The sequence below is a fragment of the Harmonia axyridis genome, chromosome 5 (assembly GCF_914767665.1).
Source record: "Harmonia axyridis chromosome 5, icHarAxyr1.1, whole genome shotgun sequence".
Lineage (NCBI taxonomy): Eukaryota > Metazoa > Arthropoda > Insecta > Coleoptera > Coccinellidae > Harmonia > Harmonia axyridis.
The window spans coordinates 1,639,251-1,665,639 of record NC_059505.1 but is presented as its reverse complement, the minus strand read 5'-3'; the positions used below and the strand labels follow the sequence as shown (position 1 = coordinate 1,665,639).

Here is a 26,389-nt window from a genome sequence, read left to right as displayed (position 1 = left end):
TCAACTTCACTTTACGGTCATTCAAAATTATTTTGTGAACTTTTTTGATTTTTTCGTCGGTGACAGCCTCTTTTGAGCTTCCACTTCGTTCGCCGTCTTCGGTGCTTATTTCACCACGTTTAAACTTAGCATACCAATCAATGATGGTTGATTTTCCTGGTGCAGACCCCAGATTTCTTCATCAAGCAGAGATTTTGCTTCAAGTGTATTTTTTCCTTCAAAAAGTCCGAGCGATTTTCCACATTTTCATTTTAAAGTCGGAAAATTGAGGGGTTTAGTTTTCGTTGGACCACCCTGTATTCATGAAAACATTTAAATAATATAAGTTTGAAGATACAAATGGATCATGACAATAAAATGAGCTTCTAAGCGCTCGTCATTCATGCGCCAATTGCACCCTAGTAGACCACAAAATTGTATATACAGGGTGTTTCTCAATTGGAGGGACAATTCCTCGAATCATTTTAACAAAAAATTCCTATTAAATATGGGCTCGGAAACGCTTTATGTTTAAAGTTTGATTTTATGCCATTTTTAAATGCAAATCTACAGGATGAATTTTTTTCTGGAACAGTGTTCGGCTCATTTCTACAGAACTTCTTTTTGGTGGACCATTGGTAGTATAGAAAAATGTAAAAAGAAACTTCAGTTCAGTACTACAGTTTTTAGTTTTCTGTAGTTTTGTCGTATCTGCTACTGATTTCGAGAAAAAAATGTAGAACAATTCTCTAGTAATTCTCAGGAAAATCTAAATTATTATAGAGATCCAGCAAATTAGCTGTGTTATAAATCATTTATAACTTTTGGAACTAAAATATTTTCTTTCAAGGTCCTGCTTGACTTTTTTTTTTGACAACGCTATTTGAAATTGTTTTTCTATACAGGGTGTTCCACTATTGACGCGACACTTTATTAGGGTTAAGCGCTGAAAATTTCGATTTTTTTCGATACAACAGCATGAACTTCCAGATATATTTTATTCCATACAATCTGAAAATTTCATAAAACCAGGTGTTCCATAGGAAAAAACGTATGATTGGACATTTACACTTTTGTGGTACACCTTTTTTATACCCATTTCCTAACAGAGTTTCTGGATTTTCTGATATCAATTTTGATTTTTCGTCATCAGCTAATTTAAAATTAAGAAAGAGAGTTTTCCTCGATTTGCAACCATTCCACAGATTAATCTGTGAACCATTCAGAACTTATTATTCATATAAACTGTCAAATGAACTTGTCAACAATAATCAGAAGAAACATTATCCTGATTAAAAATTTCCAGCATTGTTATTGATGTTATAATGCAGATTTAATTGTTTACCTTTCCAGATTTCTTAGAAAATAAATTTTATGTGGTAATAACTTGAAAAACAATGTTTCAAACACTGCGTACTGAGTTATACTATTCAGTGGTTTGAAACAAATCATATTGTTTTGGAGCTCATAGCGTCGAATCCAAGACGCTGCGAGACAAGACAAGACATATTGTTTTGAAGAGTCTCTTTTGTTTTCCTGTTATGACACTACTGTGTAAAAAATATTGACAGATCTCATGACAGAAAACATAACTTAAAGTTCGTAATGGAAAGAAAGATTCGAGAGGTAAACAAAGATCTATATGAAATCGAATCTCTTCTGAATGTCGCAAGAAGACAAAAAATCAAAAATTTCCTGAGTATCGAACTTCGAAGACTTATATCTGAAAAATCAAAGCTCGAAGAGGCATACCGGGACGAAAAAACCAACGACAAGAAAGATACAAAAATAATTCCATTAGGAGAACGATCTTATCGGTTGAAAATCGATAAATACGCTTGGGATCAGTCTCCCAAATATGTGAAATTTTTTTTAACACTGCCGAAAGTCCACCAGATGAATCCAGAGAACATAAGATGTGAATTTGGTACCGATTCAGTATCTTTATCAGTGAAAAATTTGGAAAATAAAGAGTATGTGTTTGATATAACTCGACTGCTACATCCTGTTATACCCGAAAAAAGTTATTGGAGGATTAAATCTGATACCATTGTTATATTTCTCGTCAAGTCTAGTGTCATAAAATGGACATATTTAACAAAGACAGATGAAGAGAATGCACAAAAAAAGAGAAACAAATACAACGTTGATAAAACTGAAAAACACAATGAAAATAGTCTCTTTTCTCTCATGAGGGATATGTATGAAAAAGGAGATGATACCCTTAAAAGAACCATAGCTCAAGCATGGAGTGAAGGACATTCCAACCAATCTGAAATTTAATGGAATACTAGTAGTTTTGAGTAAAATCTACAAATACTTATAATATTTTATTAAAATATCTTTGGGGACATGTTTCATTGAAAATAAATAAATACAACAATATATAATGGTATTCATACTCAATAGTTTGTACCATATCACTATTTTGAATATAACTTATAAAATGAACAATGATTATTGATTTTAGAAGCGTCCAATATTCAAATAAATACGTATCAATATAAAATTCTTCAACAACAGTAAAGAAATGCACAACCATAAAAAACTAGTGATCACACTTAATACTTATTTATTTAAAATTTCTTGAATCTCCTGTAGACTCTTGCCTGTAGTTTCTGGCAGGTACAACAGAACAAAATTAGCAGCACCAAGACAGAACAAACTGAACAGACCGAAGCATCCACTCTTTTGGATGACGTCAGCCAACGAAGCGAAGTATTTTGTGATCAGGAAGCCCATTATCCAACAAGCAGAAGCTGTGCAGGTTGATGCTATAGATTTAACGTTTCCTGGGAAGAGTTCACCCATTACAGCCCATGGCAAGGGACCAAATCCTAAGCAATACACAATTATGAAACTTATGAGCGAGGCAATGGGCAACCAGGAGATATTGGACACGTCGTCTCCTCTCTCCAAAAGATAGAAGTAGTATGCTAAAACAGTCAACGATAAAGTCATTCCCACTGCTGAAATCAGAAGCAATAGTCTCTTTCCACTCCTCTCAACCAGAATTGGAGTTGCACCACTACTCAAAATTTGTACTATTCCAATGATTATGGCAGAAATTTCTGGAGGCAATGTGCTTCCAGCAGCTGCGAAAACATCTTGGGCGTAAAAAATGATCACGTTGATCCCGGAGAACTGCTGGAAGAACACCAAACTGAGGGATATGATGAAAGCTTTCGTTAGTCCTTTGGTTGCAAAAAGATCCATGAAACCAGCTTTGTTAGCCTGTGCTTCTTCTACATTTTTCTTGATGTCTTCGAGTTCTCCTTTAACGCTCTTGGAGGTACCTGATCGAAGTTTCATCAAGGATTTTTCAGCTTCCTCTGGTCTGTTGCTTTGGATCAAATAATACGGACTTTCTGGTACGAAGAAGAAGAAAAGGACCAGGAACAGAACTGGAACCGCCAAACAGATGAAATTGAAAGTTTTGATGTCTGTGTATGGACCAGCTGCGTACGAAAATGTTAAGCCAAAGGTGATGAACAGCTGCATGAAGGAACCAAGTTGTCCTCTGACGTCGTCATCTGCTATTTCTCCTATATACATTGGAAGGACAGTGAACACTACACCAACCCCTAGACCAAACAAGACCCTCAATATGAGGAAAATTAGGACTGTCTTGGCGAAAGCTGCCATCGTGAAGGCTATGATGAAGGGTACTATAGCCAGAAGAAGAGAATTTTTCCTTCCAATCTTGTCTGCAGCAACTCCAGCGAAGAATGGTCCTATAGCTGCACCAATTGGCAAGAGTGAACCAATCCATGACTCTTCAGATGGTGTTAGTTTGGTTTCCAGTGGACTGTCAATTCCCTTGAGTTTAGGAATTTCTGGTGATGTCCATCCCAATGAGATCCCACAAGTGTAAGCTACCAAATTTCCTGGAAAAAAATTGTTATGAGAATCTAGTTTGGTCATAATTGTGTAGTTGAGTATTACTCCACTATTATTCAATGATTTTCTTTTTTATAGTGTACAAAATAATTGATATATACAAGTAAGAAAAGTTGGAGCATATGCATCAATCTTGAAGGTGATTATTTAGACAAATGAAGTCGAATTTCTTAGTGAAAAATGTTTTAAGTATTACATGACATCATTAGATATTGAGTTAAAGAAGAATAGAATAGCTCTGGACAATAAAGAACATCGTTATTACTTTCAATAGTTTCTATCTGGGCTTCTAGTAGATATAATATCATAGCTTGCTCTAAATAGGAAATTCGTTTGTGCTCTACATTATATTTGCTTTTTGATTTAATGATGAACCTTTGGAATAAACCTTCAAATTCACCAATCTTCAAGATTTTGTTTACATTTTGTAAACCGCTTGTTTCAATGATTTGATTATAAAGGAGGAAAAGAAAATTTGAAGTATGTTACAAATGTAATGATAATAGACTAATTGTTAGTAATGGATGAACAAGTATAACGAATCGAAAAAATTATTATGAATTTTCTGTTAATGATAACACGCTTAAAAAACCTTGAAATAATGGAAAATTATTCCTTTTTCAAATAATTTCAGATAAATAATTTAATTACCTAATAAGAAGCAATTAGTTGAGCAAAATATGCTTCAGATGAAGGTAGAGCAATATTGTCTTCATACTTTAGAATTGGTTTTCCCATTTCAGTAATGAATTGAAAATTACCAATTATTTGTACATGATTAATCATATTTTCCGATATGGACAATAAAGGTTTAATCAGAAACGACTAGAGGATTTATTTGCAGCAAAAGTGATAGAATTATGATTTGGATCGTTAAAATACTGTTTTCTGCTTCAAATCCTTATCAAATTGAACTCAACAGATTTATTTCGTCTGGTTTATGCTGGTTTCGTAATAGTCACTTTTGATATTACACCATATCGATAACAAAATTTGAAAACACGATAACACGAATTAGTATCAATTACAATTTGCTTCTACAAAGATGACCTGTTTTGTCGTAAACTCGAAAGTAAGGTGACTTCTGGGAATTTATCATTTTTTTTTTCAAATAGCGATTGCATAGGGTTAGTCTACTGAGATTTGATTGGGTTCAAGTCTGCCGCGATCCTATGATTTTTTTCGTTTTCTCAATTGTTTTTCAATGACTTCAGATATTTTACTAGGAGATGATGAACCATTGTGTAAAATTTCCAATTTGCAATTTGAAAATTTTTTCACGATCGCATACAAATTATGGAAGCATATTCAAAACACTCATATTTTATTGCAACATTCAAAAATTGAAATGAAAATCAGCAAATGTTTCTAATTATGAGTACTTATGTTCAAAAAATAATTTGTTGCTTTCTGCAAATCATTCGAAATGGCCGGTTCACCTAAATTACTTTGTGTAATTGTCTGTCCAAAGTAATATTCGCAGATTGCAAAGTGCTAAAGGACGGTGAGTGGTGACACCATTGGAATTGGAAATATATGAAAAAAATTCATTTGAAATATTTTGGAGGTTACAGATATTTGTCGAAATGTTTCACTGAAACAAGAACGCAAAAACAATTCATAAATTTTCGAAACAAGTAATTTAATTGATTGATAGTTAATAAAAAATTACCGTTAAATATACATACCTATATTGAAATTGAATTATGAAGAACTATTCATTTTAGGCACATGTCTCAATAAAAAATGAAGACTACTCAGGAGGGTATCCGACAGAAAACAAAATTTAGGGCATGTCATTTGAATGTAAGGACGAAAAATTTCAGTGTCTCTCGGACCACCTGTAGAGTGATCCGAAAATTTACAGAAGAATTGAAAACTGTTCGTAAGAATTCAATAAAAAATAAATCGTTCGATTATCTCGAACGGTTTTCAAGATATGATCTTCAGTTTAAACCATCCATGATATTTCTTGAAAAAAAGTGACCTAGGTCAAAAAGTACCACAAATAAATGATGACAAGTGAGGTATTACAAAATCAGAATTCTATGAAGATGTATGATATAAAAATCGGGCATTCTCATTTGAAAAAACAGGGTGGTATCGTGTTTCACCACTTTCGGACCAGCTGTAGAGTCAAAAATAAGTTAAGCTTATGAGCGAGTACAGTCGATTCCATCATAATTTGAATGGTTCTCCTAGCCCAAAATTTCCCAGAGTTATTGACCGATCGGGCACTACTACTTAATCACCCTGTATGTAACCTCGAAGAAGCAGGAAGAAAAAAGGTATGATTGCATTTATTATTATTTCTTCGAAAACCGTAACTTCGATAATTTGTTATTACGGAAAAAAACTATGCATAACACAAAAATTGGCTCTCGACATAATATTGACATAAATAATTCTGAATGATGTATGCTGAAATTTTCGATAATTGTTTACTTTTGTCTCTGCTTCCGGTAGTCAGACATATACAAGGACTCATTTCGCTTCATACAATGTAGCATGTTGGTTCAAACCTATAATTAGGTACTAATTCTTCAGAATATAGACTATCCCTAAATATGCAAGTTAACTAAATGAGTATCATTCTGAAACTTTGCTTCACTTATGATAATTAACTAAAATTAAAAAAATCATTTACTCCTTGCTATAGTATCTATGTTTTACCAAAAAAAAAATTTAAATTTAAACAGCTCCTTCTGGGTGTTGCAGTTTCTTTGTCAGTTAGTATATAAAGGGTTATTTTTTAGAGCTATAGAACTTTAAATTGCAATAAAACAACGATGGATTATTCGATTGACATGAATTTTATTTATCCGCAAGATAATCTTGTGGCATTACATTTTAAATATGATTTCTGACATATGACCGCCACGGCTGGCTCAAATGTAGTCCAATCTGGACGTCCAATTTTCGATGACTTTTTCCAACATTTGTGGCCGTATATCGGCAATAACACGGCGAATTTTGTCTTCCAAATGGTCAAGGGTTTGTGGCTTATCCGCATAGACCGATTTATTGAAAGACAATAAATCGATTGTGGCACGAGCTGTGTGACATGTTGCGCCGTCTTGTTGGAACCACAGCTCCTGGACATCATGGCTGTTCAATTCAGGAATGAAAAAGTTAGTAATCATGGCTCTATACCGATCACCATTGACTGTAACGTTCTGGCCATCATCGTTTTTGAAGAAGTACGGACCAATGATTCCACCAGCCCATAAAGCGCACCAAACAGTCAGTTTTTTCTGGATGTAACGGTGTTTCGACATACACTTGAGGATTAGCTTCACTCCAAATGCGGCAGTTTTGTTTGTTGACGTAGCCATTCAACCAGAAGTGCGCTTCATCGCTAAACAAAATAAAATGGACGTAGTGCGCGATACGTATTCCGCACAGAACCATTATGTTCGAAATAAAATTGCACTATTTGCAAGCGTTGTTCAGGCATGAGTCTATTCATGATGAATTGGCAAACCAAACTGAGAATAAATCAGTTGACAGCTGTTGAATCGGTCGCCATCTTGAACAGTAATGCCAACTTAAAGTTATACACCTCGAAAAAAACACCCGTTAGCATGTTGGTTCAAACCTATAATTAGGTACTAATTCTTCAGAATATAGAATATCTATAAATATGCAACTTAACATAACACAAAATTCCGAACGGCCATATTGACAGTACAAAATTTCAACCTGCTGGATCTGTCGTTAAGGTTTATATTGGGTAATTATGCTCGGGGAATGAGCGCCAAATAAAAAGTCATTTGCTGATAGACCTGCAGGATATCCGTTTGCAGGGATCCTGGGTGGGGTAGCTTGTCCCTCTGCAAACACGTATTCAGATGATTAAGGAGCCTTCTGAAGGACGATAGGATTGGCTATAAGCAATAAATTTGCCTATCAACAGTGGCGGACTAGGCATCATAATAAAATCTCAATTAAAAAAAATTAAATTAGTGGGATGTTTCGTTTTTTCAATAATGAAATATTAATAAGATAGAATCCAGTTTATTGTGATCGAATTTGCTGTAATTTGCGATCAATAGAATCAGATGCGAGTTATATACAGGGTGTTTCACAATATGCTCCAGATCTTTGAGGGTTGAATCCTTGAGAAGAAACATTTCCAAAAGCCCACAAAAGCTCTTTAAAAATTTGAAGCAAAGTTAAGAGGCTTGTAGAAACTTTTTTCCAAAACTACTTAAAGAATAACACCCTTAAATATCAACATCTTATTCTGAAACACCCTGTATTTGAGTGCACAATATATTTTCTGGAAGTTACTGTAAATATTATCTTAATTCTCGTGAAAATCATAAGGACAAAAATCCAAGAAGGTGAACTATTTTCGAAATTATCATTGAATAAATTCTGAAATGAAGTGGTACAAGGTTTCAGTTGTTAACTTTTGTGTTTATTAAATGTCTGAATGCTTCTGTATTATTTGATTTAACATATTTTATTTATTTTATATATGCCTATTGAGGGCAACTCGAAGGTGATGTTACTTCAACTAGATTTCATCCACCCTCACCATATCAGCCACTATATCACCAACATTGGGAATATAATATACTCCATTGTATTCTTAATGATCACCAATATTCAGTTAAGGCAATATGTATGCATTTTCATGCCTGGTATGAGTATGTTAGTTACGTCACATTGAATTAATAAATTATCTACTATTTATATTACGATATTCTAAACAATAGTTGAGCAAAATTGTATAGCATTTTGTAGATAGAAAAACCAGATTATTTTCATTGAGAAATAAATTTCAAAAAATCCCAAAATTAATGTTATTGAAACCATTATTAGATTAATTATCGATTGATTGAGTGAAGTAACTTCTTATTAACAAATTTTTGCAGCAGTCTCAGCTCTCGATGATTTTAATTGTTTGATAAGACTTACATGCAAACAATAAATGACGACTAAATAATCATTCGAGATATTGTTCACTCTCCAGACATGAATTGATTGATAATGATTTTTCAAGATTACGAAATTTTGGGAAAAGTTTAGGTTCTGATAGAATTTTTTATGATTTTAAGTGTGAATCGAAGAGCAAGTAGAGGATGACCCAATGAGAAATATAATCAAATGAAAGTAATAAATTAGTTCGATATGAGATAATGTTGTATAGACGATTTTCGAATTTTTGATGATATTTCAGTATTTATTACGGACTGTATACAGAGATTTCCATGAACTGGACGATAAAAATGTATACAATATGTTTTTAAGGTTCATAAATTATGACATTTCGAATTCTTGAGTGATTCGGCTGTATTTGAAGCTTTTATTGATATACATAGGCGTACAATTTTGCTTCCGCCGTTTTTTTCGAAATTGGAGGCTTTACTGTAGAAAACTGGTTATACATTTATAATAACGGTTGTTTTTTTTCGAGGTATATAACTTTAAGTTGGCACTACTGTTCGAAATGGCGACCGATTTAACAGCTGTCAAGTGATTTATTCTCAGTTTGGTTTGGCAATTCATCATGAATAGACTCACGCCTGAACAACGCTTGCAAATAGTGCAATTTTATTTCGAAAATAATGGTTCTGTGCGGAATACGTATCGCGCACTACGTCCATTTTGTTTTGTTTAGCGATGAAGCGCACTTCTCGTTGAATGGCTACGTCAACAAACAAAACTGCAGCATTTGGAGTGAAGCTAATCCTCAAGTGTATGTCGAAACAGCGTTACATCCAGAAAAACTGACTCTTTGGTGCGCTTTATGGGCTGGTGGAATCATTGGTCCGTACTTCTTCAAAAACGATGATGGCCAGAACGTTACAGTCAATGGTGATCGGTATAGAGCCATGATTACTAACTTTTTCATTCTTGAATTGAACAACCATGATGTCCAGGAGCTCTGGTTCCAACAAGACGGCGCAAATGGTCAAACAGATCGTGCCACAATCGATTCATTGAATGACACGTTTGGTGACCGCCTAATTTCACGTTTTGGACCTCTGAATTGGCCTCCATAATCTTGTGATTTAACACAAGTTAGTGATGTGAAGAATCGAAATTTTTCTATTTTCGTTTTTGAAATTCCAAACTTTTCGGAACATGAACTGTAACAAGTAGGGTAGAATATTTTTCCCTTGACCGTTTTTTATCGCAAATAAAGAACCAAGAGCCTTCACATTAAATCACAACACAACAAAATAAAGATATAAGTTGAATCGATTGAATACACTTTCAACAAAATCACGTTTTGACCTAAGATACCACATTTCGAATTTTGGTAGAACTCACTTGGAATTCTTCCATTTCCTTGACATTTTCCAATAAATTGCAGTAAATGTAACGTTACTTCTCAAGTAACCTTGCACAAAGTCGAGTAGAAGACAGGAAGTTTCAGATGGATAGACCTTTTCTTGTCACATATGACTTGGAATAGTTTACGTTTTGAATGGAAAGAAGCATCGAGGTCGTTCTTGAAATCGAAATAGAATCGACATTCAAAATGTAACTTCGATACCATTAAAGGAATTGGCAACATTGGGTACTTCCCTTGTAAAGGTCGTTTTATGGTTCATATTTCTTAGTCAATTACCTATTAATTTTGCTGTATACATTCAGATGTTAGTTATGCATTCACTATGTTTTTCTAATGATTGATCGAGTATTAGACATGAATTCATAAATTTTATCCGGATACCAATCAAATGAGATACGAATCAGTTTGTTTTTCGAGATATTTGATTGATTTGGACTTTACTTGATACCATTTTAAAGGCTAAAATAAAGAAAACGAATTAAAAAAACCCTTCTCGAAAACAGCATACATCAATAGGTATATGAAACCAATAACAAGTTTTGGGTTTTCCATAAAGTAATAAACATAGGTAGAGGAAGCATACGCAATTTTCACATGTCCCCAACATGGTTAGATTACGTTGTCGGATTGTGATATATTTTCAAATCCACCATTTTACTATATCGTTATAAATGTATATTATATTGAATGATATATATTTATTTGAGTGATTCCCGATATTTTTCATAATTGTCGAATTTATACTAAGCAGAATATTTATTATTTTCTGTATCTACCTGCTGAAATCCAAGGTTTGGCAACTTTTGATCTCCTAGTGTCATCGGTTGCTTCATGTCGTTTGGCGCGCTTGAAGTTTGTTTTCTGAATTTCTGATATATTTAGGTATTTATTTCAATATATTTTGAGTTAATATGAAACGTTGATTCACTATGGGACATAAGAAGTGCGTTTTTTGTGGAGAACTCGCGAATTGAGTGAAATATCGTATCACTAATATGTTTTCATTTCCTCGCGCTTCATGTCAAATTTGATAGTTCATGTTGGGGACAAATTTTGCTTAGGTACTGAAAATGACATATGCTCCCTCTATCTATGTTCATTACTCTAAGGGGTTTTTCGATAAGAAGTTCCAACTGCTTGAATTCCTGTGGTAACTGAACTTTGAAAGCCTTAAGACCTAAGTCTTCATGCAAAATACGAGGTAATGTGGTTTGGGGAATACCTAATTCACAAGATCGACAAACTTGGGTTTGTATATTTTCAGTTGTCTTGAGCGACACATACGGTTTCGATTCTTCACATCAGTAACTTATCCCAACAGCTCAAATTTTTCGACCTGTTTCAATATTGCTGGCCGAGAAGGTGTTTCACGACGACTTAGAAGTGCTTTAGCTGTGACTGCAAAATTTCACCATTTTTGTAGTCAATTTTGATAATTTCAATGCTTTGTAGAAGCTAGTCGTTTCAAAGATTTGATTTAAATTCCATAAGATTAAAATTTACTGCTTTTAATCGAAAGAAACAACTGATATAAGTAGAAACTTTCATCGATAGTTATTTAGTCAGGTTCACAAACAAAATAAAAAGAGAGAAATGCAGATACTCATTATGATCCAATTGAAAGTTCTACAAGGAAATGTAAAATTCATCTACGTATTGATTCAATCTGGTACAGATATTATTAATGCATAAGTATAGGTACTCTAATAAGTTCTAGACCAAACTAATTGTATACCTACTGTATCGATTGAAGTGAATTGACAATTCCAAACAACGATTGAATTTTGTAGGTGACCATTAACAAATCAAATTTCAACTGCGTAATAGCACAACTAATAATAATTTATGAATTCCCATTTCCAAATGACAACAAAATGTAAATCCTTCATGTTGGAAATGCAATATGTATTACCCATCGAGAATAATTGGGAGTCAGAGGTGAACTGAAGGCGAAGAGAATGTCCATTCTCTCAAGAAGGTAAGCTCGCTAATATTTTTTTTTAATATTCTCTTATCGTCGCTATTCTATAATCTCACGGAAAATTTAAGTGTCATCATTAAGTTTTTTAGTTTAGCTTTTATTGTGCAATTTTGATAGTTTTACTCAAATATCCGATTTGAGATTTCTACAATGAATAAAAATCGACAAACCTGGGTTTTCGTTAACACTATTAGGCCAATTGGAAAGTCCCAGGTCATATGCACAAATGGCGGTGCTAGTATTAAATCCATATGATTTTTAGTTAAAAATGTTAAAATTCAACAGCAGTCCAACCATTAGTTTGTGAGATATTGCGTTGTGAGTGTAGCTACTATTGTTATTAGAAAAAAGATGAAAAAAAATAATTTCTTGTGCTGATAAAATCTCGCTTTTTGAAGTCGAAGCAAAATCCTGCCTTGATGAATAGATTCCGGGGTCTGTACCAAAAAAATCAACCATCATTGATTGGTATGCTAAGTTTAAACGTGGTGAAATGAGCACCGAAGACGGCGAACGCAATGGAAGCCCAAAAGAGGCTGTTACTGACGGAAAATCAAAAAAGTTCATAAGAGAATTTCGAATGACCGTAAAGTGAAGTTGATCCAGATAGCAGACATTGTCAAGATATCATCTGAACGTGTACTTCATATCATTCACGAATATTCGTACATGAGAAAGCTGTGTACAAAATGGGTGCCACGCGAACTCACAATCGATCAAAAGCAACAATGTGTTAATGATTCTGAGCAGTGTTGAAAGCTGCAATAAACCTGAATTTTTGCGTCGATATGTGACAATGGATGAAACATGGCTCTATCATTTCACTCCGGAGTCCAATCGACAGTCAGCTGAGTGGACTGCACACGATGAACCGAATCCAAAGCGTGGAAAAACACAACAGTCAGCTGGCAAAGTTATGGCATCAGTATTCTGGGATGGGCATGTATAATATTCATTGATTAACTCCGAAAGGACCAGACCATCAACAGCGATTATTATTTTGCGTTATTGGATCGTTTGAAGGATTAAATCGTTAAGAAACGGCCCTATTTGAAGAAAAAAAAGGTGCTGTTTCATCAAGACAATGCGCCGTGTCACATATCAATGAAAACAATGACAAAATTACATGAATTGGGCTTCGAATTGCTTCTGCATCCAGCGTATTCGCCAGATCTGGCCCCCAGCGTCTTTATCATCTTCTCACACCTCAAAAGAATGCTCGCTGGAAAAAATGTAGTGCCAATGAAGAAGTATTCGCCGAAACTGAGGCCTATTTTGAAACGAAAGATAATTGGTACTACAAAAATGGTATCGAAAAGTTGGAAGATCGTTATAATCGCTGCATCGCCCTCGAAGGCAACTATGTTGAATAATAAAATCGAATTTTGCCAAAAAAATGGGGGACTTTTCAGTTGGCCTGTTATTGTATCCTCCCCACTACTGTTTTCTGCACATAAGTTGATGTGTAATTTTTGAATAAAATCTACATCTAATACTTTCCATGGATTATTGATATTTTCATCACAAAATATAGGTCATGTTCAAACTGTATTTGAAGGTAAAGTCCTGACCTGTGCATTAATTAGTTGCCGATATCTAGAAATTCGTGATTAGATTGTTGACAATATCTGCAAAGAATACTGAGTTGCGATAAATTTTATATACAGGAATTGTATTTTATCTCAATGTCAAGTACAATATTGTTTATATATCTACCTGTCTAGATATAGTTTGAAATAGAGTGGATTCTCATTGCTTTTGGATAACACATTTATAGGGAAAAGCTTTGAGGAAAAATATGAAGTCGTTTTTTAGTCGATAAACTATTGAATAGTAAGCTGAAGTGTTTATTATCTAAAATAATAACTATCTATCATTTTTCTCAATGATTTGAAGTGGATTTTTGACTTTCAAGGGCAGTATGAGAGAACGCTTCAAATATTCTCTATCTTCAGGACAATATTTTCCCAATTTGTATCTACATACAATATCAATTGCATAACAGGCCAATTGAAAAGTCACTGGTCTACCATAGTAAAACACATTTTTTTGGCAAAATTCGATTTTATTATTCAACATAGTTGCCTTCGAGGGCGATACAGCCATTATAGCGATATTCCAACTTTTCGATACCATTTTTGTAGTACGATTTGTCTTTCGATTCAAAATAGGACTCAGTTTCGGCGATCACTTCTTCATTGGCGCTGAATTTCTTTCCAGCGAGCATTCTTTTGAGGTCTGAGAACAGGAAAAATTCGCTGGGGGCCAGATCTGGCGAAAACGGTGGATGCAGAAGCAATTCGAAGCCCAATTCATGCAATTTTGCCATTGTTTTCATTGATTTGTGACACGAAGCATTGTCTCGATGAAACAGCACCTTTTTTTCTTCAAATGGGGCCGTTTTTTAACGATTTCATCCTTCAAACGATCCAATAACGCTATATAATAATCGCTGTTGATGGTCTGGCCTTTTCGAAGGTAATCAATGAATATTATACCTTGCGCACCCCAGAATACTGATGCCATAACCTTGCCAGCTGACTGTTGTGTTTCTCCTCGCTTTGGATTCGGTTCATCATGAGCAGCCTGTCGATTGGACCCCGGAGTGAAATTATGGAGCTATGTTTCATCCATTGCCACATATCGACGCAAAAATTCAGGTTTACTGCTCTTAAACAGCTTCAAACACTACTCAGAATCATTAACACGTTGTTGCTTCTGATCGATTGTGAGCTTGCGCGACACCCATTTTGCACACAGCTTTCTCATGTACAAATATTCGTGAACGATATGATGTACACGTTCAGATGATATCTTAACAATGTCTGCTATCTCGATCAACTTTACTTGACGGTCATTCAAAATTATTTTGTGAACTTTTTTAATTTTTTCTTCGGTGACAGATTCTTTTGAGCGTTCACTGCGTTCGCCGTCTTCGGTGCTTATTTCACCACGTTTGAACTTAGCATACCAATAAATGATGGTTGATTTTCCTGGTGCAAACCCCTGAAACTCTTCAGCAAGCCAAGATTTTGCTTCAACTGTATTTTTTCCCTTCAAAAGCAATATTTTATCAGCGCACGAAGTCCTTTTTTTTCATCTTTTTTTAAATAACAAAAGTAGCTGCACTCACAACACAATATCTCACAAACTTATGGTCGGACTGCTGTCAAATTTGGACACGTATCATCAAACCGGGGACTTCAATTGGCCTAATATGTCAAACAGAGCTGTCATCCGAAGCGTCATATGTTTAGTTGAAGGTTAGTCATTTAACAATATGGATCCTCTATCTACTGATGAACGTTTGAAAATCGTGAAAACTTACTGCAAAAATAATGATTCTCTAATAAGTACATTTCGTTCATTACAACCAGATTATGGTCGACATATTCGTTCATCTCAGCTTATAATTAGTAATACAGTAAAAAAATTCGAACAGATTAGAACTGTTACTTAAGACCCATACATTATCGAAATAAATGCTCGACCGAAAATATTGGTGCTGTAAGTAAAAGTGTTGAACAAGATCCAAAAGTAAACAATCCTCTGCGCGCACAACATTTGGGCCTCTCTTAAGGCACGCTATGGCAGGTTTTGCATCTGGATTTGAATCTCCATCCTTGTAAGGTTCAATTGACACAAGAACATCTGATTTATGTTTATAAGACTGAATGAAGTTTCTTACGAAATTCCTGTTTTGTTTGACCTTGATATAAATCATACTAAATACTAATTTGGACAAGAACGAGGAAGCTACTGGTTACACATCAGTGCTCTGCTCACTTTTCATTTTTTATTCGTTTCATCGCAGTTTTTAGAGTTGAGAACTACCGTAGAAGTTGAGCTTGATGCTCCTTTCCATCAAATCGATAAGAAATATATTTCAATGTGTAATATCCATAAAAAATAATCGCATTTATTAAATCAATTGCTTTTCAATTCAGTATCCAATGATCTTTATGAACCATATACTAGTGATCCTCAGATAATAAACGTCTAAACTGATTCAGCAATTAAAAGTACTGTAAATATGATTTGCTCACATTATTAATTATATTATAATGGTTATCGACTTGATACTTCCTTTCCTTGATAATAGCTTGGCGCAAAATCACACTTTCAATAAAGCATGAAATAGACCGATACTAAAATTGAGCTACCTTCAAAAATGTTATATTTGCTAATAATCGAGGTTAAGTGGTATCTGAAAAACCATTGTCTCTTATGAAAAACGCTGAAAATTTTAAACAATGGTTTATTTTTTCCTTTTACCTCGAACTATACTTCAAATCCAGAGATTTTCTAATAAAAAGCAACTAATGAAATGAAAAAAGTATTCAATCTCTTCAGAATCTAACCTTTATGGGTGATATTTCTAGCACTGCAGAAATGAGGTTGTAATGTTAATGATTCGAGAACAAATTTCGGTTGAAAAAGGATGAAACATGGCTCCATCATTTCACACCGGAGTCCAATCGACAGTTAACTGAGTGAACTGCACACGATGAACCGAATCCAAAGCAAGGAAAAACACAAGAGTCAGCTGGCAAGGTTATGGCATCAGTATTCTGGGTTGCGCAAGGTACAATATTCATTGATTACATTCGAAAGGACCAGAGCATCAACAGCGATTATTATATAGCGTTATTGGATCGTTTAAAGAATGAAATCGTTGAAAAACGGCCCCATTTGAAGAAAAAAAAGGTGCTGTTTCATCAAGACAATGCGCCGTGTCACAAATCAATGAAAACAATGGCAAAATTGCATGAATTGGGCTTCCAATTGCTTCTGCATCCACCGTATTTGCCAGATCTGGCCCCCAGCGACTTTTTCCTGTTCTCAGACCTAAAAAGAATGCTCGCTGGAAAGAAATTTAGCACCAATGAAGAAGTAATCGCCGAAACTGAGGCCTATTTTGAAGCGAAAGACAAATCGTACTACAAAAATGGTATCGAAAAGTTGGAAGATCGCTATAATCGCTGTATCGCCCTCGAAGGCAACTATGTCGAATAATAAAATCGAATTTTGCCAAAAAAATGTGTTTTACTATGGTAGACCGGGAACTTTTCAATTGGACTGTTACCACACAACCAACGAAACAATAACAATTTTGTTAGAAAAATTTTCTGGCCTTGTTATTTCTCGAAGAGGTGATCACAATTGGCCATCGAGATCTTGTGATTTAACACCTTTAGACTTTTTTCTTTGGGACCACGTGAAAGATAAGGTATATGCCAATGCTCCACAATCGATTCAAGAGATGGAATTCTAAAAGTTTTCGAGGACATACAGCCGCAAATTTGTCATGGAAAATTTCATGAAAAATATATGGTGCTTCAACCGTAGCCATGGTGGCCAAGCGTCTGATATAGTTTTCCATCTTTGAATACATACTTTCCTCATCTTTACAATGAAATAAACATCCATTGGTTTCTCTTACAATATTCTCTTTTTTTTTCAGTATTAAAATGAAACCTTTCAGAAAACCTGTTTTCTTTTGAAGTAATTGGACACATATTATAGATTATCTCCACGAGGAAATATCCGGATTCAAAGGACAAATCATTCCACAAAATGAGGTGTTAGATATCTCAGATTAATGTAAAGAAATTATTACAAACATATCTATTGATTGAGCTGTGAGAAAATTCCTTTCTTTAATAGGTAAAGATCATTTGTTGTTGGAATATTATTCACTTAAATGAATTACTGGCATGAAACAAACCTTGAAAAAATGTATGAATGCTCAAATTGATTACATGAAATAATAGCTTGCGAGTGAAAAAATATGGATTTTAAATATGTAATTGAATGTTAGAAAAACATCACTCAACAATTGATAACTCTGTGTGAAGTGAAGAAGTCAATTCATAAATTAGTTATAAACAGTAACTGGAAATATCCTTGTGTAAATATTCTATAACATATTACAGATTTTGTATAAATATTGATTCGAATAATAAAGTCCATTTTCTATGGAAGTTTCGTCAACACTACAATATATTTTTTAGTTTGTATACGCTGCCCTGTTTGGTCCTCTGATTTCAAGTTTGTTATGCAATTTTCCATTTGGTTTAAAATATAGAACAGAGTTTCTGTCCTAAATTTCGTAAATGTTGTTGAAGCGCTGAAAATATTATTAATTTGTGGAAAAAATCAGATTTGCCGAAATAAAATTAATTAATTTTGCAAAAACTCAACGGTGCTTATGAAACATCCACTGTATTTCCCTGATTTGGCTTCGGTCGAATTTTTAAATTTCAAATTATCACTTCGAGTGAACCATTTCCTAAAATGCATTCGAAAAATATTTTGAGTAGGTAATTTTTTTGCTTTAAAAATTCATGGATAGTATTCTTAAGCTAGAAGGATCGATACCGTGTATAGCATTTGGTTTTTGAATCATACATGCAAAAAACACCTAGAGTTTTCGAGAAAAGCTCTGAACATTTCATTCAATTTTTGGCAAAGTTACACAATTAAGATAATTTGTGCTCCACTGACCAATTTCCACTAATTTTTAATCTTAATTATATGCACAAAATGAATCTGGAGTTGTGTACCATTAAAAGTGAATTATGTATACAGGGTGTTCCTAAATTCAAGCTACAAACAAAAACTTCAGATTCTTCGGATTGTTATAAAAAAAGAAAATCTTATAGTTAACATGGCCCACAAACGCTTTGCTTTCGAGATACAGGGTGGTAAAGTTTAATTTTTTTCAAGTTTTTTTCATAACACCTTCCCTTCATGAGATATTCAACTTAAATTTGGCATAGATATTCCAATTTAAAGTTTTCGTTTTGTGATATGCTAATTTTCAATACAAATCTACAGCGTGATATTTTTTCTGGAACAGTGCCCGCTTCTTTACTCCAGAACTTTTTTTTTTGGTGGATCAATGGTAATTCAGAAAAATGTAAAAAGAAACATTGGTCTAGTACTATACTTTTTGATTTCTTGTAGTTTTTTCGTATCTACTACTGTTTTCGAGAAAAAAATTCAAACAATTCTCTAGTAATCCTCAGGAAAATTCAAATTATTATAAAGATCCAATTAGTAAGCTATGATGAATAAATTAATTATAAGTTTTAGTACTTATTCACCAATCTGTAGCAAAGATCAATTAAGATTCGATAAACCGGTATAATAATCACAAAAAAGTAAGATTACAAGAAACACCATGTATATCTCGAAAACAAAGCGTTTGAGGGCTTATGTTTATAGGACCTTTTTTTCTTAAAATTATCCAAGGAGTCTCTCATTTTCCTTTCTAATTCTAATTTAGAAACACCCTGTATTAGGATTATTCATTGAATTGAAAGCTTTAAACAAAATTACTTATTGATATTGTACTAATAGTTGTTTGTAGATATGTCACAAAAGAAAATGAAATATGTGAGAAGAAATGCTTTAGGTTCAAAGAAATGGATTTCGATTTCAAAACAACATTTCCTTAGAAAATTTAAATACGAAAGAATCAACAAAATACATCAAATACTTTTCGATTGTATGTTTTTTTTTTATTTTCAAACTCACCTACTATTGCAACAACATACTGAAAACTCTTTCTCGAACTACAAATGGAAAAACTGGGTAAAAAAAGCTTCATCTCGATTTCCCTCTATCGACTGACCATTAACACTTCAAATTTATGTGTTGCACCAATTCTTATCTGAAAAATGTTGCTGGATATCGGCAAAAATAAACGTTGTAATGTTTATCGCGAAAAATGGTTCGATCTTGACGCTCTTAACACTGCTTGAATAGGTAATTCACTGTAATTATTATTTTTTATTTGCGCAACTGAGCGAATTTTGATTGTGCGGAAATACCAACTTAAGGAACTTAAGGTAATCAATCAGCGATCTGTATGTTTCACATCATCGTTCAGGAGTATACTTTATATATGAAGTGGTGGTGGATGAACTAAAAGCCGATGGAAATATACTAGGACTCAGCTTATTAAGACGCAACTTATTCAATTGAGTTCTTTTCGGTATCAGCCCGATACACGGATCAAACTGAGACATGTCTTGGCTCAAAACCGATCTCTTCATTGCGTATTTTCAGTGAAATGAAGCGTTTCACAATTCAAACACGGATTTCCTAAGGAAGAATGATGAAATTCGAAGGAAGAATGGGTTCATTAAATAAGAATCAGATTTACTCAATTGGATTGAAATGGAATGATAAGGATGTGGGATACCTGAATTTATGATTTTTTTTCGGATGCAACAGTTTGCACACTAATGAAATTGTGTATGAAATATGAAAGGATCAGGCAGAAGCCTAATAGAAAAATTGTCACCAGTTTATTTTTCTGAATGTTTCATATGTTTTAGAATACTATCTCCTGAACAAGAAAATTTATGGGTCCACCTCAATCCTATGACTAGTTTTTGAGATACAGGGTGACGAAGTTGAAAAATGGCATTTCTTCAAAGTAACATTTCTCGTTCGAAAACATCTTGAATGAAACATTTTTGCGCCACAAATATTACCTACTCATAAGGTATTGATTTTAGAATGGTTTTTAATCAAACTTATTGTTAGATATAGGGTGAGTCAAACATTATTCAAAATGAATTTCCTTTACATAGGCGTTCAACTTTGCTTCCGTCATTTTTTTGCCGAAATTCGAGGCTTTTTTGTAAAAAACTGGTGATACATTTATGATTCAAAGTATTGTCCATCACAGGCCACTACTTTCTCCCATCTTTCGGTCAGCATACGAATCCCGCGTTGAAAAACTGTTTACCTTTTGAAGCGATACACGAATCGATCCAATTTTTTACTTCTTCATAAGTGGAAGTGCTGGTCAGCCAGGCCGTGTGCCATTGATCGAAATAAGTGATAGGAGAATACGGCGGGTGGGGTTGGACTTCCCATACCAACGTTTCCAAGTATGTCTTGGCCACTTTCGCAACATGGGGTCAAGCATTGTTATCCTGTAAAATCACTTTATCATGTCTCTCGTTGAACTGCGGCCGTTTGTCTTTCAATGCTCGGCTCAAACACATTAATTGAGTTCGATAACGATCGCTCGTGATTGTTCCAGTCGGTTTTAACAACTCATAGGACACTACGCAGAGCTGGTCCCACCAAATACTGAGCATGACCGTGAAACCGTGAATATTCAGTTTGACCGTCGACGTGGAAGCATGGCCGGGATATCCCCATGATTTTCTGCGCTTGAGATTATCGTAATGAACCCATTTTTCGTATCCAGTACTAATGCGATGCAAAAATCCCTCCCGTCTTTGCCTTGCAAGCAGCTGTTCACAAGCAAACAAATGTTCAACATCTCTCGGCTTCAACTTGTACGGCACCTAATTTCCTTGTTTCTGAATCACTTCCACGACTTTTAGGCGTTTTGAAATGGCTTGTTGCGTCACTCGCAATGATCCTGCCAATTCTTATTGCTTTTGACACGAGTCTTGATCAAGTAATGCCTCCAATTCTGCATCTTCGAAGACCTATTTTATTATGAATGACACTTAATACACATTATGAATACACAGGGTGTCCCAAATTCGATGCTCATTGAGAGCATTTCAAGAACTCAAGACTCAAAACTTTCAAGGACACCAAATCTCTTTTTTCGAAACAATCAGATATAAGAAAGCAGATAATAGATATCGTGAATCATTCTCGAGTTAATGAGCGTTCCTTGAAAAATAACTTTCAAAAACTTCGCTGGTTCCTTGAAGATTTTTTTCTCTTATTCTATAACAGTCGTGGATAATTACTATATCGGTATATACTTAGTAAGTAAAAATATTAGAAATATCCTCGGAAATATCCTTGTCAACTAGGAGGAATCTCAGTAATGTGGAATTGTTTTATCTATTCAAGGATGTGCATATTGTTTCTATATTCAACTAATAAATAATCCATTCACCGACAACATCCTTATTGTTCTTGGAGTCTTGTTTCCAGTAATGAGAATTTTCTTTAGTAGCGTTACAACGCAATACCAAAATATCCTCGAAGGCTCACACAAACCTTATTATCAGAAACTAAAACCTGAAATGAATATACAGGGTGTTCCAAGAAAAATCGTCAAATTCAGTATTTTAGTAGCTATTTTGAATACCAACGTATGCCTTCAAGGTCAAGTTATTCTGCAGTGTTCAAACTATCCTAGCAATAGGAGTATGTTTTTTCAAACACGCTATATAGAAAAAAATTACCAAAAAAGCACTGGCCGGTAAGAAGCTTTTGCACGTATAAGCACGTGGGTATAGCTGAATAAATTTCACTAATGAAGTTAAACCATACGTTAATAATCTTAGTTTTTCATAAAACGCTATTGTTTTTTGTTCCAAATGTATTATTTCTATATTTCGAATCAGATATTAATGGGTCCAAGCAATTTTCCACATTTTCATTTTAATGCCGGAAACTCCAGATGTTAAGTTTTGTCTATATGTTCACCAATTTTGATGATGCAACTTAAAGTGATTAAAACGATTGCTTGGGCATAGAACGAAATTTTCCTTTTTGATAAAGGATGCATTTTTGATACACATTATAACACCTTCTTGAAAATAACTTTTAAAAATAGTTGAGCGATCCTCATAGAATTTTACATAAGCTTTCGTGTTGCAATTTTGCAACTAACTTCTAAGTTTCAATTCAAATCAATTAGTTATTAGTAGAACTTATTAAATAAATACTAATTAAGATTAAAAAAATAACACCTTTCTTTTACTTTTTTTGCATATTATAATCTGTGAATATTTCCCAGTAAACAAGGTTTCTGAATTGAAAACAATAAACCGATTAGTAAAATCTTATTGTTATTGATTGTCACAAGACCTAGGATGATTCCATTAATAAATTCTGCTAGTTGTGTATAACCTAATAAAATCTGGAAAATTTTAACTCGAGTCAGATCAATTAGGTTCATTCATACTTATGTTCGGTAGAACTAGATCGAAGAAGTAGCCATTAATTCTTATTCTAGAACCGATCAATGATCGGAATATTTGAATTATGTTAACCGAAAAATTATATGTTGGAATTTTCCAGTTTTAAAAAGGAAAATCTATTTTTTTTTTAATAACTCATAAAGAAGTGTAGATGTAAACGAAGTAATCCATTAAAAATATCCAATGTCTGAATTGTGGATTCTAGATATCAAAATATGATGATTCTGTCCAATATTCCTTACAAAAATATTGCTAGTTTCACAGAAACCTGGTGTTTAAAATTAAAATACCTATGGATTTCTACTTTCGCAATAATTTTCGATTTACATTTGAAAATTTGCAATCAGTTGATGAAGGAAAAATCAATTCTCTTCGAGGATTGCGTCAAAAAATAAATACTAAAAACTTACAATTTCCAATTTTCCAAAAGAATTTGTAAACACATAAAAAATTATTGCGTAAATTAAAATCCATATAGGTATATAAAGTTTAAACACCAGGTGCCTCGGAAACCAGCATTTTTATGGTTTCTTGAATCATCACTTAATGTCCAGAATCTACAATTCAGATATTGGAAATCCTTAATGAATCGTCCTGAACATTGAATATTTTGCTATGTTCTTTAAAAAAAAGAATCTCTAAGTGTGCAAAATGGCGAATGCGCAGGTCCTAACGATATATATAACGTGTTTTTTTTTAGAGCTATAGAACTTTAAATTGCAATAAAACAACGATGGATTATTCGATTGACATGAATTTTATTTATCCGCAAGATAATCTTGTGGCATTACATTTTAAATATGATTTCTGGCATATGACCGCCACGGCCGGCTCGGATGTAGTTCAATCTGGACGTCCAATTTTCGATGACTTTTTCCAACATTTGTGGCCGTATATCGGCAATAACACGTCGAATGTTGTCTTCCAAATGGTCAAGGGTTTGTGGCTTATCCGCATAGACCAATGACTTCACATAGCCCCACAGAAAGTAGTCTAGCGGTGTTAAATCACAAGATCTTGGAGGCCAATTCACAGGTACAAAACGTGAAATTAGGCGGTCACCAAACGTGTCTTTCAATAAATCGATTGTGGCACGAGCTGTGTGACATGTTGCGCCGTCTTGTTAGAACCGCAGCTCCTGGACATCATGGTTGTTCAATTCAGGAATGAAAAAGTTAGTAATCATGGCTCCATACCGATCACCATTGACTGTAACGTTCTAGCCATCATCGTTTTTGAAGAAGTACGGACCAATGATTCCATCAGCCCATAAAGCGCACCAAACAGTCAGTTTTTCTGGGAGTAACGTTGTTTCGACATACACTTGAGGATTAGCTTCACTCCAAATGAGCAGTTTTGTTTGTTGACGTAGCCATTCAACCAGAAGTGCGCTTCATCGCTAAACAAAATAAAATGGACGTAGTGCGCGATACGTATTCCGCACAGAACCCTTATTTTCGAAATAAAATTGCACTATTTGCAAGCGTTTTACAGGCGTGAGTCTATTTACGAGGAATTGCCAAACCAAACTGAAAATAAATCACTTGACAGCTGTTAAATCGGTCGACATCTTGAACAGTAATGCCAACTTAAAGTTATATACCTCGAAAAAAAACACCCGTTATAATCTGAATTTTTCATTGAATTTCGACAATATTTCACAAAACTTGACTGAAATAAAGAAAATATCGTCTAATACTCGTTGCAGAAGGCAATTCCAACACTCATGCGTTCAAATTTCGCATTCGTGTTGGAATAGGAGCCCATGCAGTAACTTGTTTTAAAATATACTATTATATAACTTTCTTGCTTTCTGCCAAAAATCGGAGAGATATTCGAAATATAATTCACTCACCTACACATGCTGCAAAATACAACAATTTTCTGCTAGAAACTTGTGAGGCTATACTCAAAACGCTGTTGGTGAAACCACCTCCTTTCTGTCTTCGATTAGCATTGGCGGCTGTACCAGAAGAAGAAGCAGGATTTCGCCCATCACTAGGTACCTCTGTATACCTATACGTCCTAACATTGTCCTGATGGTCCGGCATGTCCAAAATTATCCGAAATATCGATAATTTCAATAACTATAGATTGCTTTATGAGATGGTACGTAGCACACTGCGATATTCGCGGGTTTTCACTTCTTGAAAATTGATAAATCTTAATCTCGAGTGGTTGATTTTATGTTAGTTTAACGATTAATTTTTTTTCTCATTGTAGGTAGGTGCTCATTGACTAATTATCAATCATTTTTCCTTGAGATAAATCTGGTTTACCAAATTTATCCAGCTTATCTTATATATCCCATCATAAATAAATATATACCTACTCATCTGTGTGTATTAGAGTGATGATCCGAAATGCAGGATTATAAAGTTGAATTTTCACGAATTTTGCTTCTTGGTTATTGAACTTCATTCACCTCAAACGATTGTTCCATATTCATTCATTAAAACTTTAATTCAGTTGGTGGATCGAAGAGAAGAGTATCAGTTAGCAGAAAAATAATTGTTTTCGAAAAAGCTTCAATATTCCAAAACAAAATGAGTTATTTATGCAACAAGAATATCAATGGACTCTTTTTTGCATGAGTGAGAAGTAAAATTATAGGCTCGTAACAACCAATAAGGGTTTTCAAATAAGAGTTTTCATTTTGAATTAAAAAAAGAGAGATATTTTGAGAGAGATCCAATGGATGTTTATTTCATTGTAAAAAGGAAGGTGTGGCCTTAACGATGAAGAAATGATATCAGCCAAATGCACCATATCCATTCATGAAATTTTACATCACAAACTTTTAGGTGTTGAATCGATTTGTGGAGGATACATAGATATTAGGCAATTGAAAAGTGCCCGGTCTGATGCACAGATGGTGGTATTAAATCCATATGATTTTTAGTTAGTACCAACCTTCAAAGGATACGTGTCAAAATTTGACAGCAATCCGACCATTAGGTTGTGTGATATTGCGTTGTGAGTGTAGCTACTTTTGTTCTTTGAAAAAAGATGGAAAAAAAAGAATTTCGTGTGCTGATAAAATATTGCTTTTTGAAGGGAAAAAATACAGTTGAAGCAAAATCTTTGCTTGATGAAGAGTTTCCGGGGTCTGCACCAGGAAAATCTTCCATTATTGATTAGTATGCTTATTTTAAACGTGGTGAAATGAGCACCGAAGTCGGCGAACGCAGTAGACGCCCAAAAGAGGCTGTCACCGACGAAAAAATCAAAAAAGTTCACAAAAGAATTTTGAATGATCGTAAAGTGAAGTTGATCGAG

At 34.2% G+C, this 26,389-nt stretch overlaps 2 protein-coding genes across 3 annotated transcripts; one reads left to right on the top strand and one right to left on the bottom strand.

The window, feature by feature from the left end:
- Nucleotides 1–1,521: 1,521 nt before the first annotated feature.
- LOC123679672 (calcyclin-binding protein-like) lies at nt 1,522–2,364 on the top strand. The gene has a single exon (XM_045617071.1). It carries the CDS (start codon nt 1,585–1,587, stop codon nt 2,260–2,262), a length of 678 nt encoding a protein of 225 aa, XP_045473027.1. The 5' UTR covers nt 1,522–1,584; the 3' UTR covers nt 2,263–2,364.
- On the bottom strand, nt 2,297–25,273 carry LOC123679671 (facilitated trehalose transporter Tret1-like). 2 transcript variants are annotated; one of them, XM_045617068.1, is made up of 2 exons: nt 24,966–25,273; nt 2,297–3,866 (listed from the first exon to the last, which is right to left on the bottom strand). In XM_045617068.1, the coding sequence occupies exons 1-2, from the start codon at nt 25,159–25,161 to the stop codon at nt 2,548–2,550; spliced, it is 1,515 nt and encodes a 504-aa protein (XP_045473024.1). In that variant the 5' UTR covers nt 25,162–25,273; the 3' UTR covers nt 2,297–2,547. The 2 variants fall into 2 exon arrangements, with proteins under 2 accessions (XP_045473024.1, XP_045473026.1); XM_045617070.1 differs by lacking the exon at nt 24,966–25,273 and adding an exon at nt 19,713–20,062.
- Nucleotides 25,274–26,389: the final 1,116 nt, after the last annotated feature.

Coding starts and splice junctions, on each gene's coding strand:
- LOC123679671 (XM_045617068.1), bottom strand. CDS start 25,161: ATGCCGGACCATCAGGACAATGTTAGGACGTATAGGTATACAGAGGTA. Junction 3,867..24,965: donor GTATTTTGCAGCATGTGTAG/GTGAGTGAATTA, acceptor ATTTTTTTCCAG/GAAATTTGGTAGCTTACACT.
- LOC123679672 (XM_045617071.1), top strand. CDS start 1,585: ATGGAAAGAAAGATTCGAGAGGTAAACAAAGATCTATATGAAATCGAA.